The sequence below is a fragment of the Uranotaenia lowii genome, chromosome 2 (genome assembly GCF_029784155.1).
Source record: "Uranotaenia lowii strain MFRU-FL chromosome 2, ASM2978415v1, whole genome shotgun sequence".
NCBI lineage: Eukaryota > Metazoa > Arthropoda > Insecta > Diptera > Culicidae > Uranotaenia > Uranotaenia lowii.
In genome coordinates this window covers 357,430,251-357,448,554 of record NC_073692.1, presented here as the reverse complement: position 1 = coordinate 357,448,554, position 18,304 = coordinate 357,430,251, and the positions used below count along the sequence as shown (strand labels likewise).

The following is an 18,304-nucleotide window of genomic DNA, read 5'->3' as shown; positions in this document are numbered from 1 at the left end:
ATGCTGAAAACTATCTTTACTTATATTATAATCGGAACAACCAAAAACTTGATTAAACAATTAACATAATATGTCAAAATTCTGGAAAAGCCCCAGAAGCCAAGTCCTACTTTGAAAGATGGAGATATACTTCTTTTAGCTTTAACTTTAACGCAGAAAAAGCTCAAAAATTAGCCCAACAATTTGAGTCTGCTCATGATTTAAATTCAAACGTTGTAAATCCAATTGATGCTCAAATTTCCCTAGAATTTGATGATATTCTAGATATTGAAAAAGCCTTTGACAGTGTTTGGCACAAAGGTTTAGTAGCTAAATAAGCTCGATTTGATTCTCTCGTATATCTCACCAAAATTATTCAAAATTGTTTGACTAGCCGAACCTTACAAGTAAGCTACCAAAATTCATGCTCTGAAAAGACACCCATTATAGAGCTGGTGTCCCTCAGGGTAGTATACTTGCACCAATTTTATACAATATTTTTACTTCTGATCTTCCATATGTACCAGAAAGAAAAGGTAGAAGATTATTTGCTGATAATACTTTGCTTTCAGCTAAAGGTCGAAATTTGCGGGTGGTACGCAGTAGATGGCAACAAAATTTAAATTCCTTTTAGAATTACTTGAAAATGTGAAAACTTTCTCCTAACGTTTCTAAAACTCAACTTATTTTGTTTCCCCATAAGCCAAGAGCTCAATTTTTAAAACCTAATGAAAATCATTCCATAACTTTTAATGGGGTTTCATTAGAATGGTCTGATCACGTGAAGTACTTGGGACTCACACTTGATCGGAATTTTACTTTAAAAAATCACATTGAAGATATTCAATCTGAATGTAATAAACACACTAAATCTCTTTATTCTCTCATCAACAAGAAATCCCGACTCTTCCTGAGGAATAAGATGCTGATATTTAAACAGGTGTTCCCACCAGCGAAAATTTATGCAGCTCCGATTTGGTCTAACTGCTGCGCAACAAGGAAAAAAGCCATCCAAAGGATTCAGAACATAGTTCTGGAAATGATTTTGCGGCTTTCACCTTGGCACAGCACCGAAAATCTTCATCGGATTGCGGGCATTGAATCGATCGAAGAGATGGCCAACAAAATCATCTCCAACTTCAGAGGCAAATCGATGCAAAGATTCGTTCTCCTCATAATTAGTTTAATTTTAGGATAGTTTTTAGTTTTAAGTTTAAAATATGTTTGCTATTACAGGATGTTCTCCTACGTTAAATACTTGATTTCGCTCAGCCAATTGAAGTGTTATAAATACATTTTTATTATCTTGTTCACTATAGGGCTCTGAACAGTTCATTATTGAGCTTATCAACTAATTTCAAGTAAAAATGTAGTATTAATGTAATGATGAATTGATACAAATAAAGACAAACCATTAAAAAAAAGATGTAAGTATATTTTGGTAGAACGAGTCAATCAGGTGGGCTAGTTTACTTACAGGTATCCCGGCATCCTTGTATATATCTGGCCAGCTGGCAACTGCTTGAACATTCCTATCATATGGTCACTTATAGAATGAAAAACATCCTACCTGTTACCTGTCGACCGCTTATGGTATTCGAACCCAAAAGTTTTCTTGCGATTCCGGGAATCGAACCCAGTACGCCTGCCAAACCAAAACGAGACTCACGCCAGCTCATCGGCTAGACCACATCGGCGCTGAAGAACTGATGTCAAATATAACCGAATAATAATTAATAAACAGTTTCGAAAATAAAATTGTTTTAATTTTTTTGTACTGTTTTCTTCACGATCAAACGATTTTCACTAGTCTTAGTTGTATAAATTAGTAAGCAAAGCGCTATAAATCAAAGGTGCACAAAAAGCGAACATTTTGGTGGCACGGGACACACCTTTGTATCTCCTACCCCATATCGCAAAGGTAAAAATATCAGATCTCGGTTTCGTCAGCTGGTAATGCACTTGGTGATACGGTTGGCTAAAAATAAGATAATTTTAGTCAAGAATTAAATTCGAACCTTTTTTTTAGTCCAATTTATACGAACTTGTATTTGTGGCTGAAATGAAACTCATCCACTTCAAGCGGCAACATACTGGTGTCGACATTACTGGGCACAAGGGATACTTCCTCATCGTTACCGCCAAACACTCCCTCTATTTCGATCGAGTTGAACCGGATCACTTCGGCCACTTCCGATGGGTTTTTAAATCGTACCGCACAATCCGCTGGTCGACTTCCGGAACAGGCCATAATGGCACAGGTTGTAATGTAAATGTCCGCAAATCCGTTTACCGATCGTGAAGTATCACCTGCGGCCAGTTTGTAATGGTAAAAGTTCTGAAATGAGAAACACTTAAAATTTTAATCAAGTCAATATTGGATTATTGCCAATATTTAACTTACGGATTCGTTGACTACATTGTTGACACTGTAATCAATGGTAAAATTACAGCACACATCTTGCTGACAAAGGCTAGTCTTGTAATTTTTATGGCTCACCAGTGGAAGATTTTCAGAAACGTAGGTTTCGACTTGATCCCGAGTAGTTTTCATGCCGGCCATTTCCGATGGAGAGTATCTTGTGGATTGGTGTTTGGAAACCATTGCATTCGTTCTATCGATCTTTGGCACTTTTGCGACGTACAATTTTCTGAAAGTATTGTTCAAAATTGAAATAAAATTCGAAGATATTTAACGCTAAAGTGGTTAGGTTTAGGAGTAAAAAAAATTGGTAGCTCTTTGATCCATTTCAATTTTTTTAAATGAACAATAAATTATTCTTCACACTTTACAGTTTTGATTCTGGTTCACAAAATTTAAGTATCATCCTAATGTGAACCTAAATTCCAATCAATGCCTGAATCTAAGTGTTCGAAAGTATCGTATTGTTGTCTTTAGATTTAAAAATCTTAAAATTAAAGTTTTTTGATGATGTTTTATTAACTGAACATTGGGTTATCTAAAGCTACAATTTCAAGTTGTTTGAAGCTGGTTTTCCAATCTGTAGATGTCTATAATATTAGAAATATACAACAAATAAAAAAAAGGAACTAATTATAGTATGAATAAAAAAAAGAAATCTAAATTGATAAAACTAACCACATTTGTGTGGAAAATTGGACAGAATATCTTTTAAAGATATTTTGGTGTCTCTCAAATGCTTTCAATGTGAAAAAAATATTAAAATATTGAATCCAGTCCAGAGACGGATATGAACTTCTTATTTCCATATTATCAAGACAACGGTTAGTATACAATTATTTTATGATTCCATTTCTTCAATTATGGGTTCAATGGATCCTTCAATTTCAATCTTTGAGTCACTGAGACATATATTTGTCATAAATGGTCCGTGATCATAACTTGGCCCGATATTACGAAGAATATTCCCATTACAATGGGTATTGCCAGATTAAATAATCTTTATAGACGAATTGAGCTCAAAAAATGGAACTTTTGAGCTTACTCTCAAAGCTACTCTTGAAAATTCTTACCACTCAAAAGTAGTCAAATAGGAAACGGTATGTTCAAAACTCGATGAATGAATAGTTTATAATTTAATATGTCTAAGAGCAAGTTCACTCATGTTGGAAGAAAGTGGTAGAAATTTCGACACTTCAAGCATATTTTGAAAATTTTATAATGTCATTTTTTTTTTCAAGATCGTCAGCAGTCATTTTTTTTAAAACACTGTTTCTTTTTTAGGTGTATCTGATATAAATCTAACTATTTTTGCATCACAGCATGCGAAAATGGAGATAGTGTTGTAATAAAAATTGACTGTCGCAGTAGACTGAGTCGATTTGGGGTCATTTTTGAATTTCTCAAACCCTGGGGTCTTAAAAGCTTCGTTTTGGTCCAAAACTCATCCATGATTTTTTGCAGAATTTTTAAGTAACGTTTACATGAGTAAATTTGAACTTTTAGGTTTGTATGGGAAAATTGAATATTTTGTACTGAAAAATCAACATAATTTTTTATTCTTCTGTGGAACCGAGCCTGCTAATGGTTCTTGTGCCAATTTATAAATTTCTTACAGGAAATTTTCAGCTGAACAACTTTGTCGAATATCATAACTTCGTATCTTTTTAGATAAAAAAGTTATTAGCTGTTTAATAGGTATATGACTTTTTGGATTGATGAACCATGAATTCAATTGACATCACTGCTTATGCCCCACGAAGTATGGCATGAAAAGTGGTCTTGCAATACCTCGCTAGGCACCCAGCATTGATGTCAACTGAATTTCTTGTTTATCAATGCCAAAAGACATACACCAGTTAAAGAGCTAATAACTTTTTTGTCTAAGAAGATACGAAGTAATGATATTCGACAAAGTTGTTCAGCGGAAAATTTCCAGTAAGAAATTTATAAATTGGCACAAAAACCATAAGCAGGCTTGGTTTCACAGAAGAAACAAAAATAATGTTGATTTTTCAGAACAAAATATTAAATTTTCCTATACAAATCTAAAAAATCAAATTTACTCATGTAAACGTTACTAAAAAATTCTGCAAAAAATCATGGATGAGTTTTGGACCAAAACGAAGCTTTTAAGACCCCAGGGTTTGAGAAATTCAAAAATGACCCCAAATCGACTCATTCTACTGTCGCAGATCTTGAAGAAAAATGAACATTGTAAAATTTTCAAAATATGCTTTAATTGTCAAAATTTCTACCACTTTCTTCCAATTCGAGTGAACTTACTCTAATCGACCCAGTATCCGACACTGTTTTGGATACGGAGTAGGTTGTGAGCGAAGAAAGCGGACGAATTTTTTTGACAGGAAAATTTGCTGCCATTTGTTTAATATTTGAAGATGGAAGCTTTTATGGCGATTTAAGTTCGTAAAAAGGAACCCGACGGACTATGAAAAAGTAGCCCACCCAAAAGAAGACCTTACTAGTAGCTTTGGTTCCCGCGAAGCCGGCAGTTTCCCCAGCATCACCGCAGTTAAAGCTGTTCCTGTTTCCTGAATCATCTATGATCCCTTTGATTAGGTGAGTCCGTTCTTTATTATTTTTAATCTGTCTTTTTTCTACTTTTATGACCAAAACTCTACATATTTAAGCCTATGAAGCGTTTGGCTAGTAATTCCACGCTTCATTCCTCCCTTGTTCCTTGATCTTTTGCTAAATTAAAGTTCTCACATTCGTTGTTACAAAGACAACTTAGGAACTTGGACACAATTTTCACCCACTCTTAATTTTTCGTCAGCATCTACAAAATGTGTCAAAAACAAATCCTATTGCTTATTTTTTAAATTATTCTTTCAATATTTCTGAGCAAAAAACTATTATGAAATGTTTAAAATATTACATTTTGCGTAAAATCGAAAATACAATCTTAAAAAAAATCATTAGAGATGAGCCTAAGAAATTATGAAGCGTATCTAGCACAGCATCATAGAGGTAGGAGGATATGTACGGATTTATTTCATTTGCGAATTTAAAAGTAGAAAAGCAGACAATCAAAACACTGCACTTTGATCTTACACAGAAGTGAGCTTCCGTTCTTTTTTTAAATTTTATTTAAGTAGGTTTTTGAGATTTGATTGAATTTTAATAGATTTCAATTTTTGACTAACTTCTTCCAACACTGTTTTCTTTCCATCAACACTAGCGAAATGGAATCAAAATCTATTAAAATATAACCACATGAATCATTTGCAAAATATATTCTTGATGTTTCAACACAGTCGCTTTATAATCGATAGATGTTCATTATATTTTTGCCTGGCACAGATAATTTGTTATTTGTCATAAATTTTCTTTAGACAGATTTTTTTTATAAAATTTTCAGAAAAACCGACAACACAACAAAACCGTTAAAAAAGATTGGAGTTAACTTAAGAAATCTCAGCAAAATATGAAACTTCCATGTTTTGAAGTAGAGATAGGAAAATATTTCATTCACATAATGAAATTTACGGGTGATGTCTACCCGGTCGAAAACATAATCGATCCGAATAGTTATTTCCTTAGTTTCCTTATGATAACATTGATGTATTTTTTTAATTAAACAGTGTCAACTTCTTATTGATTATTCAAAGACTTACTTTGTGTTCTTTAAGCATTGAAGCTCTAAAAACGTCTAAAATATGAGGCAAAAAAGAGCAAAGAATCAAAGAGTTTTCAAAAAAGCAAAATCATAGAAAAAAAATTAGGAAAAAATTGTGTCCAAATATTAAAATACAATTGATTTTAAGTTACTTTGCGTCTTCAACTATCAAACTCCTTTCGCAGTCTTTTTTTTTTGGTAAGGAAGAAATTTGGATGGTATTGATTTGCTTGCTCGATCCATTTTTATTGGACGTTTATCAAATGCCTCATAGAAATAGGAGTTTCCTTAGGAGATGTCTAGGGGCAAAGGAGGTGTAGGATATTCATGATCGCACCATTTAACAAAATGAATCCTGATCTCTACCTTTCACCAATTAACACAAACCCTTCCATGGATACTTGAATATGGATTCGTAGACGTATAGACGGTTTCCATAGTTGGTGATACCGTAAAACGGGGTAACTTTGATCACCGGGTAGCTTTGATCAAGAATTAATTTTTTCACCTTATCATCGATAACTCAGTCTATAGTTTGAATTTTGAAAACGGTTTTCTACGTTTGAAAGCCTATGAATTGAGTATCAAATAGACAATATTTGGTTTGTATTTCAAATTTTTTTCTGTTAGGAAAAATGTAATTTCTAAATCTTAAAATTTTTATTTTTTTCAAGGCTTGCAAACAAACAGCTCTCTTGATGAAACCAAAAAGCATTTAGAAGCAGGTTATTGAGTGTGAAAAAACTTCTTTTTTTATTCGTATACGTATAGTTATAGTGCTATTTTTATAGTCTTTTAGTGATAAATTTTTGATATTTAAAAAATAAGGACAATTTCCAAGAGTAAGCCCGTATTGGACAAATGGATGGAAACCCTATTAAATGGTTAACTTTGAAGAAAAAATGAAAATGGATATTGTGGAAGGGCCTAGAGGAATGTGTTAAGGTAAAATTTCATTTGTATTTTCTAGCTCAAACTATTTAGCAATTGTTATAATTTTTGACCCTAAATGTATGCAACATAATGGTACATTTTTCAATTATAAATGTTTTTAAAAGAAAACTTTATGAAGCAAGATAAAACTGATGAACTAATATTTGTAAATATTATGAAGGTGAACAGAGCCGAAATCTATTTTTTAATCAAATTTAAAGTGGTCTAATAAATTTCTGCAACCATGTTTTACGTTCATTGGAGTCCAGTACTGATTTTGGAAAAATGAAACATGCCACATTCCCCTTAACAGAAAAATAATCGAAAAATATTGAAAAAAGTGATCATTATAACCCCGAATTACGGTACTAACTTATCTCTGGTTCTGACTATTTCAATGTTTTTTTAGGTATGCAGGAGCGAGAGGTTGCCAGTTGAACTTAAAGAGTATCTTACTAATAATCCTTCCTTTTCTCTATTGACTACAAGGACGTGGCCGGCGCCGTTATTAATCATATAAATCATATAAGAGAGAGCATTAGTTTTGTACAATGAGAATGGCTGCTTATCCCAAGCACCATTCTTTTGAACTTTGTACAAAAATGATGGCCTCGATTAATAACAGAATAGCGACCATTGGCGACGTGGAACTTGTTCTGCTTAGCCATGTCTGCAATCATGGAATTCGAAATGTATAGTTTGAAAACAAATGTAAAAAATACGGAGTTCCTCTAGAATCGATTTGAAAAAAAAACCTGTACATGAAGCATTTCGAGTTCAATGATTTAAGGTAGATATGAGTAGTCAATCTAGCTAAGCTATAAGCTAAGCTAAGATGTCTAATCGACCCAGTATCCATGCGGCTCAATAACCATTCTTTCTAACGACCATTCAGTCTAGCATCCATCCCACCTAACATCCATTCGGCCTAACATGCAGACATGCGTTAATATGTCTTACCGATCCAGCATCCATTCGGCCTTACGATCGTTTGGTCTTACGACCATTCGGCCTAATGCCCATTTGACCTAATGACCATTCGACCTGACAGCCATTCGGACTAACATGCACACAAGTGTTAATATGTCTTATCGGCTTAGCAATACACTTTATCTCTTAAATAAAAGAAACTATTATATATTTTTAAACATGCACAAATAAATGCTAATGTAACCTCCAGGGAAAATCTATCGAAAAAGATTGATTTTTTGAAATCGAATATCTTCTGGGATGAACATAAAAAATAATGTTACTTTAATTTATCGGCCTTAGCGGTGTAAAGTGATGTCCTTTTTAGTAGGGACATCTAAAGATTATGAAGTTTTTATATAGATGGATAGAAGGTTAGATGAAATGAAAGATGGTGAAAATGAGCGGGTAGAATTCGTTTAGAAGCATTATCATCACATATCAAATTTTTGTTCCTCACGGGGATAGATCAAAGTTGTCAGGATAGATCGAAGTAGTCAGCGACAGGGAAATGACGTTTTTTTTCAAGTTCCTAATTTTCTTAAGTTTATTTGAAATTAGTGAAAATTTGTAAAAATAAAGTGTTATTTAATGTGCGTGGATGGACCTTAGTTTCTCGAAAGGTGGTCAGTTGGTTCCACATCTATGAAAGGCCTCCAAGAACTCAGCTGGGTACATCACAAAATTGGTGAGCTCGTTCCATTGTTTTTGTATTAATTAGTTTATTTTTGTATTTATTTGTAACAGTGGTCGGAAAATCGCTCAAGAAAAGCAATCAGGAATGGTTTCTAGCTAGAATGATGCTACCTCCGAGTGCTGTGATACGCACGTGGTAAAAGTACCCATTGAATATATGTCGAAAATCAACACTAACTTGATACAAGAAGATATACCATGCCCCACCGGAGGCTACCGTTGCTATTCGTCACGTGGCTAATCGACGGTGATCGACATACTTGGTGATACATTTTGAACGTCGCTCCCTCAATCATTCCCGAACGTCTATCCTCGCATCATTGTTGATAATGCTCGTTATTGATAGACGATCATTAATGTTTCAAAAGGAAAAATCTGAATAAATACCAGGACCACATGTTCAAAAAAGCTGTAGCACATGCTGGACAGTGCCGGTTACCTAGTCATGATTTTGTCCTTCTAGGCAAAACGAAAAATAAAAAATCATCTGATAGCCTACATATGTAGATCGCTCAGAACTGATACATATCAGTTATGATCCTAAAGGTTGAAAGTCGTTAGGGGAAGGAAATCAGCATCGAGACGTTCGTTGCTGATAGTCTGCGTCCTTTTTTACCTCATCATGTATCGCAAAAGTGTTTCAAATACAGAAGCGTCGTTGTCATGCATGATTGTTTGTATGATTTGGTTGAAGAAGGAAAATTTGACTGCTTTGATTTTTTGGCTCTGAATGTAGTCAAGCATGGCTCAGTGAAAATGATTGATTTTCGGAAGCATGATTTGTAAATCATAACATTATTTTACATCAATCCTATTTGCCAAATAGGATTTCCCGTAAATATTAAAAAAACCCTCCCCTCTCCTGTCTGAAAACAGCATCCACTGTATGTAGGGTCGTATGAGTTCTCTGCACCTGAAAAGTATATTTAGCTGTTTCAGACCATCCCTTCTATGATTACATTGACTTGCCACGGTGTGCATTGTGGTACCACACTAATACTCAATATCAGCACTTGAAACGAGTATTGAATCCAGATACTTGTTTTGGCATCTCGTGTCGGGATTGATCATTAGTTGTACCTCGTGTATCAGCCAATGCAAGATGTGTGTAGTCACCCTACGCTATACTATGCTATGCTATATCAAATTTTTGTTCCTCACGAGCCTACTACTATGAAGCGGTAGATACAGATAGAGTTGCATCTACCACCACACATTAGTAGGCCAAGCGTGGTTCTTGTCAACTTGCAGCACAAATGGAACGAGGTGGCTCCATTCGGGTGGCTCCTGCTTTAATAGGTTGGACCTGAGTCGGGATTTTATTCGTATATTTTCCCGCCTCATGTCCAATCCATATTCCTTAGACGCGGTACTCTATCGTTTTGACATGGCACAGTAGACTGAGTCGATTTGGCGTCATTTTTGAATTTCGCAAACCCTGGAGTCTAAAAAGCTTTGTCTTGGTCCAAAACTCATCCATGATTTTTTGCAAAATTTTAAGTAACGTTTACATGAGTAAATTTGAACTTTTAGGTTTGTATGGGAAAATCTAATATTTTGTACTGAAAAATCCAGATCATTTTTGTTTCGTCTGTGGAACCGAGCCAGCTGATGGTTTTTGTGCCAATTTATAAAATTCTTCAAGGAAATTTTCCGCTGAACAACTTTTTCGAAGACCGTAGATTGTTCTGACAACACAAAAGTTATTAGCTGTTGAATAGGGATTTATCTTTTCACCCTGATTAACAATAAATTCAATTGACATCACTGCAGGGTGCCTAGCAAGGTATTGCGTGACTACTTTTCATGCAATACTTTGCGAGGCTCAAGCAGTGATGTTAATTGAATTTATTGTTTATCAATGCGAAAAGACATACTCCTGTTAAACCGCTAATAACTTTTTTTCCTAATCAGATACGAAGTTATGGTCTTCGAATAAGTTGTTTAGCGGAAAATTTCCTTGAGGAATTTTATAAATTGGCACAAAAACCATCGACTGGCTAGGTTACACAGAAGAAACAAAAAAGATGTTGATTTTTCAGTACAAAATATTCAATTTTCCCATACAAAACTAAAAGTTCAAATTTACTCATGTAAACGTTACTTAAAAATTCTGCAAAAAATCATGGATGAGTTTTGGACCAAAACGAAGCTTTTTAGACCCCAGGGTTTGAGAAATTCAAAAATGATCCCAAATCGACTCAGTCTAATGGCACAGTGGTCCAGAACAAACATTTATCGTGACAAAATTAATTACGCAAAATATATACGTCTTAGACATTTGATGTCTTCTGCAAAGTTGTTCACAATTATGAGGGCCGTATTTTAAAAGAATAATTTATTTGGGCGTGTCATCCCCCTGAGAATTCATAATGCTGATTTCTTTCAGGAGCTAGATAGAGCAAAGAAAAAAGCTTTAAAATGTTGTAGATTTGAACTTTTTAACAAACTTTGCTGAACCCCTAAAAGTCGTACGATGAAACGTTTTCATTTTATAATTTTTTCAAGATTTAAATATTAGAGCGTGTCGAAAAAATAGTTTTTTGACCATAATTTTGACAAATTGATCAGCATAATAATGCGCACATTTTTCTCTGAAATTATAGAGAGCTATTGTTTTATTTGCAAAAGTTAGGAGCACAAATGTGTTCTAATTTGGCCATTTTTTAGCTGCAATATCTCTGATTTGTGCAAACCTAAAAATCTTAAATTTATGGCAAAATGTAGCTTGAGATATGAATATTTAATGCTGAAAAAAATTGGAGATAGAGTTTGCTTCTAATTCGAGGTTTATAATTTTGAAAATCGTAATTTTTCATGATTTTTCTATAGAATTATATTCAATTTTTTTTTATTAGAAACTCAACCAGTACCGATACATAAGCCAACCATTACTCGTGATATTATTTGGATTTGTTCGGCTTCTCATTTTACAATGATCTTAAACATTTTATTATGTCTATAAATATTTTAAACAAAATAAGCAAAGTTCAATTGCGCTAAGAAAATTCAACTTTCTTCAAGAAATTTTCCGCAGCTTCACTCAGTGGCGGAATTCCTTTGACTCTCGGGACGCGATTGGTCAATTAAATAAGCGAATCAGAAGTTATCAACAACCTTTTAAAGACATCATCGATGTTTGCAAAACTACTGAATTTACGTGCTTGATGTACATATTCATGAACATTCTTTTGCTCTATCTAGCTCCTGAAAGAAATTAGCATCGAATTCCCAGGAGAATAATAAAAAGTGTTGAGTTAAGTAAGACAAAAAAGATTTTGGCTCCTCAAAGCCTGAAGGTATAAGGCGTTTCAAATAAAGATGTAATAAAAAAAGAAATGAATGTTTAAGCACTGAACAAGGAAAATTAGAGCATTAAATATATTCATCGAATTTTTACTCACTCTAACTTTTTTACTTAGCTAGTTTTGAAAGACCACTCACAGTGTCCCACTTGTGCACAATCTGTTTTCTTTGCTCGGGAGTGAGATTTCTTCGCGAAAAACGACAAAAATTACAACGATTATTTCACTTGGATGTTAACAACAGTATGCAACCAAAATTTGGTTGAACACTCCTCGATTTTTCAAATGAAGGTTATTTTATAGTTTATTTATAATTGAAGGAACAGTCTATAGGTTGTTTCATCAAGACATTTTTAGCTGTATTAAGTCTTCTTATTAAATTCGTTGAAATTTTAGATTTTTGTATAATTACTTAACTCTATTCATTGATTTTACTCTGCTAAATACAACAACTAAGATTGTTTACAAACTGCTAAACAAAGTTGTGTTGGTTTCTGTTGGTGTGTTGGTTTAGTTATTGAATCGAAAGCAGAAGATCAAACACATTATGAATTCGATCTAATGAATTTAATTTAAATTTGAATAATTGGTTGTACTTATGTACGTAGGTACACCAACGGTGATAATTGTAAATATTTGAGACGGTCATTTTATTTTTATTCATATTATTAACACAAGCGATGCAGAATTAATTATTCGGAAGCTTAGTGTAGCACTTAAACTGGGAACAGTTGTATGTAAAGAAGGGGAATGACACTTCTAAAATTTCCAATCAGGTCATGCACCTTACTTACGTTTCATTTTTGTAGCTTATGTACGAAACGATTGGCCCTCTTCTGCCGGAGTAGATTCCCGAACCGGTACTGCCTATGCCGGGATTGTTGGAACCGGAAACCAGGAAATTTACATTATTGGCATAAGCCCATCCTTGCTGGATTTGAACTGCCGTCAGAAAAGGTAGATCCGAAAACCACATGGTGGAGTAGACGAAATCTTTTATCCCTCGCCTCACCAACTGAAGAGCTGGTTTCTCGAACAACAGATCGAAACAGATAAAAGTACCGAATTCGACACCGAAATCAGTTTTGAACACACTCAAATCAGCTTCCAAAGTTATGTTCATCTTAGGTTCATTGTACAGATTAAACTTCCGGTACCGTGCAATAACTGCTCCATTGCGATCGAACACTACGTTACTGTTGAAATTGTACAGTCCATTCTTGGCACAAGGACGAGTTTCTCCCTTCATGGGACAGCTGGCAATCTCAGCCAAATTCACAACCAAATACTTTTGCCGATCTCTTGCTAAACAGGACAAATTTCGTACCGATATTCCATACTCAGGACTATCGCACGGAACAATTCCTTCCCCCGGATCTGGGACCCTAGAACCCATCCCCGTATCGCTGAGCCCATATTCCGAGAACACTAGGATGTCAACTGGATCCACTTCTTTCGACAGGATTATGTCACTATATCTCTGAAGCGACTTTGCCGTATACACTTCCGATGAGTCGGTTTCAAAATTTGTATATTCATACTCAACGACGGCTGCCCAATAATGATCATCACTGGGGGATGATACCTGTAATCGAAAAAATTTTCACCGTAAATAAAATTCAATTTTTCAATTTAATATTTAAGCACCTGTTCACTGAGAACGACACCACATAAGATAGTAACCAAAACTTTTAGAACTTTCATTTTTAATCTATAAATTTTCCCTTTACCGGTAACAATCAACAAGAGACATGTAGAATGTGACCGAGAACAGCGTCAACCGGACACTGAAACGTTGTTCGATGCTTACCCAGCGTTTAGGATAGATAAATTGCTGCTGCAATTTGCTTACCGGTGCACTTTAAGGGTGAGCGAGTGGAATTTTATTAGACCTACCTTTGTAGTTGGTATAGTTTGGGATTTAAAACGTGTCGGTTCTTGGCAAACTTTGGAATGTTTTTGAATCAAAATAATAAAAATAGCAATTTTAGAACCTATTTAAATACAGAAAATGCATTAGAGAAACGAATCGTAAATGTCTCGAGACGTTTCTGATCAAAATAAAATTATGCTTTAAAATAAATATTCCGTCATTTGAATTCAGGGTGTTTTTTTTAACAATTTTGATATGTAGGTATAAGGTTTTTGAGTTCACTCCAGTTAAGGAATGCGTGAATTCGACAATACAAAATAAAAATAATGAAAAAAGGTCTGTCGGAAAGTATGATTGCAATACTTTAATTACTGAATATAAATTACTACGATTATTTTTATCTTCTTGTTGATTGTATGAAAAGAAAAGAAAATATAAAACTATATGATCCAATGGTTAAAATTTCGAAAAGACATTGAAAAAAAAACAGTTCCATGGCGACCGTCTAAGTTCAATGATGAAAATTTCAATCAAAATAATTACATTGTTGACATTTTTAAGTAAAACTATTTCTTTTAATTGTCGATTCCTTCCAGCGTTCAAAGCATAAAAATAACACAAGGAAACTTAATTTACGTTCTTCAAGGTATAAAGAATTTGGTTAATATTTTTTGTTCAATCAGCTCTTGTTATTGGGATAACATTTAAAAATAGAGTTAAAATAAATTACAAAAATTAATCACTTTTTTGAAAAACTGTAGGATATTACAAAGAATTAAAACAAAAAAACGTGACAGAATATTAAAAAGCCGATCTAATACACTTTACAGTGGATTGTAGCCTTTCTTACCTTAGCCTGTAAACTATTAGATACATATGACACAAAATAATAAACAAATGAGAGAATTTTAAATTCTAAATAATTAAATTATGATTAAAGAATTTCGAACGCAGGATATCCACAACGCAGAATAATAAAAATTTGAAATAATTCATAGAATTATAGTGTTTTAAATAATAAGTTTTTTTAGATAATTTGAATCCAATTGGGTACTTTCGAATGGCTAAATTCTGGAACATCTTGTATGATCCTGTTTCTATGGAATTTTTCAAAATAAGTATAATCACAATGTATTCTTTTTGGTATCACAGCATATGGTAATTAAAAAAATTGTTAAAACTAAATTTAAAGAATGATGCCTAATCATGTGTTTCAAAAAATTCAATGTCTGTGTCAATGTCATTTGCTGTGGATTCCTAATCTCTGAAATAAAGAAAACGTGGATATTGAAAAAAAATGGGGTGAAATTCCAATCGCTAGAGTAAAATCTGATGCATCAACGTAGGGTCCAATAATCGATCGAACTAACTATTGATTTGATAATTTTTCACAATTTTTGTCAATATTTTCAATATTGTTCTATTGTCCTTGTTGTCGTTTTTGTCAATTTTTTGAATTTGTAATTTTTGTCAATTTAGTTAACAGGACAATTTTGTCCATTTTAACATTTTTTCAATTTGATAACTTTTGGAAAAAATGCATGATATTTTTGTTAAAATGGGCAAATTTGACAAAATTTAAAACAATACAAACATTGCGGGAATTGCAAAAAAGGAAAAATAAAAAAAAACATTTATAAAATATGAAAAATGGAAAAAATGATCAAAATTGACGGAATTTTTTTTTTTTTTTTTTTTTTTTTTTTTTTTTTTTTTTTTTTTTTTTTTATTAGGGACCTTTTTTATCATTCGGGTCCATTGACGGAATTGAGAAAATTGAAAAAGTTGACAAATATTGTCAAAATTAGAAAAATTGACAAAATTTGCAAATTTGAAAAAATTGACAAAATTAACAAAAACAACAAAATTGACAAAATTGCAAAAAATGATAAAATATATAAAAAAACATATCAAAATTAACAAAAATTCAGAAATTGAGAAAAATGAGTGTAGGTACAATTTGACCACATTGAAAACAATTGACAAAATCGGTTAATTTCTCAAAATTGACAAAATTTAAAATCACGATAAGAAAAAATTGACTAAAGTGACAAAATTGACAAAATTGACAAAACAGACCAAATCGACAAAATTTACATAATTGACAAAATTGACACAATTGACAAAATTGACAAAATTGACAAAATTGACAAAATTGACAAAATTGACAAAATTGACAAAATTGACAAAATTGACAAAATTGACAAAATTGACAAAATTGACAAAACCGACCAAATTGACAAAATTGACAAAATTTACATAATTGGCAAAATTGACAAAATTGATAAAATTGACAAAACTGACAAAATTGACAAAATTGACAAAATTGACAAAATTGACAAAATTGACAAAATTGACAAAATTGACAAAATTAACAAAATTGACAAAATTGACAAAATTGACAAAATTGACAAAATTGACAAAATTGACAAAATTGACAAAATTGACAAAATTGACAAAATTGACAAAATTGACAAAATTGACAAAATTGACAAAATTGACAAAATTGACAAAATTGACAAAATTGACAAAATTGACAAAATTGACAAAATTGATAAAATTGACAAAATTGACAAAATTGACAAAATAGACAAAATTGACAAAATTGACAAAAATGACAAAAATGTCAAAACAGACAAAATTGATAAAATTGACAAAATTGACAAAATTGACAAAATTGACAAAATTGACAAAATTGACAAAATTGACAAAATTGACAAAATTGACAAAATTGACAAAATTGACAAAATTGACAAAATTGACAAAATTGACAAAATTGACAAAATTGACAAAATTGACAAAATTGACAAAATTGACAAAATTGACAAAATTGACAAAATTGACAAAATTGACAAAATTGACAAAATTGACAAAATTGACAAAATTGACAAAATTGACAAAATTGACAAAATTGACAAAATTGACAAAATTGAAAAAATTGACAAAATTGACAAAATTGACAAAATTGACAAAATTGACAAAATTGACAAAATAGACAAAATTGACAAAATTGACAAAATTGACAAAATTGACAAAATTGACAAAATTGACAAAATTCACAAAATTGACAAAATTGACAAAATTGAAAAAATTGACAAAATTGACAAAATTGACAAAATTGACAAAATTGACAAAATTGACAAAATTGACAAAATTGACAAAATTGACAAAATTGACAAAATTGACAAAATTGACAGAATTGACAAAATTGACAAAATTGACAAAATTGACAAAATTGACAAAATTGACAAAATTGACAAAATTGACAAAATTGACAAAATTGACAAAATTGACAAAATTGACAAAATTGACAAAATTGACAAAAATGACAAAATTGACGAAATTGACAAAATTGACAAAATTGACAAAATTGACAAAATTGACAAAATTGACAAAATTGACAAAATTGACAAAATTGACAAAATTGACAAAATTGACAAAATTGACAAAATTGACAATTGTCCACTCTGTTAACTTTTATTGTGTTGCCAAATTTGCCATTTTTTTCCATTTGATTATTATTTGATCGTTTTCGTTATTTTCTTTTGTCATATTTGTCATTGTTGTCATTTTTGTAATTTTTGCCATTTTTGTGATTTGAGTCATTCATGTTTTTTTTGTCAATTTCGTTAATTTTATATATTTTTTGTTGTTTGAACAAACCAATTTCTATTTATAAATATGACCACCATGAGGGTAAAAACAAATAATTTCCGGTGGTTTTTTGAAAAAAAAAATGCTGATTTCGAGCAATCGAGATGCTGAGATCCAGCAAATTTCTGGAAATTTTGCTGGAAAACTAGCGGTACAAGAAAAGCAAAATTTTACTAGTTTCCAGCAATTTAAAATTTGCTGTGTAGATCAGCAATGGAATGCAAAAAAAAATTCACCTCAGTGTCCAAGAAAGCTGAAAATAGAAGCTATACGTTGCACATAAGGGTATACAAATGTAAAAAAGTGGGGTAAATCCATACCTTTCAATCGTCAAAATTGTTTAAGTCACACCAGATAAATTTCGAAAAAAGGATTGGAAATTTAACATGGCACATTGAAGCATTTTTAGATTTTCAAAATACGAAATACAGAATTTTAAACGAATTTTCAAAGTACCTGTTTTTCGAACCTTTTTAAATTTGCGATTACTCAGATTTTCTTGAGCTTAAATTCAACTTTGCACTGGATTTTTAGTATAAATATAAGCGCGAGATATCCGTAATAAATTCATATTCACCAGAAAGGTAATTTCAAACCAATTCTAATGGTGTAGTTAAATACATTAGCGCAGAGATACTTGACAAAAATGTGATAAGTGAAAATGTAAAATACTTTCAAAACATAAACAAATTTGTTCTGAAATTCGGTGGGACTAAGCGGCAAAACCGACCAACTCTTACCAACTTTTGCGTAAATTCTCTGGATTTACTTTTAGTTTTATATTTATCATATTTTGTAAAGTATTGCAGCGCTAATGTAATTACATCACTAGA

The 18,304-nt window shown here is 32.3% G+C and overlaps 1 protein-coding gene across 1 annotated transcript; it reads right to left on the bottom strand.

The window, feature by feature from the left end:
* Positions 1-1,723: 1,723 nt before the first annotated feature.
* Positions 1,724-13,744, bottom strand: LOC129746660 (vanin-like protein 1). The gene is made up of 5 exons (XM_055740455.1): positions 13,592-13,744; positions 12,739-13,529; positions 2,384-2,630; positions 2,025-2,317; positions 1,724-1,957 (listed from the first exon to the last, which is right to left on the bottom strand). The coding sequence occupies exons 1-5, from the start codon at positions 13,646-13,648 to the stop codon at positions 1,792-1,794; spliced, it is 1,554 nt and encodes a 517-aa protein (XP_055596430.1). The 5' UTR covers positions 13,649-13,744; the 3' UTR covers positions 1,724-1,791.
* Between the last annotated feature and the right edge of the window lie 4,560 nt (positions 13,745-18,304).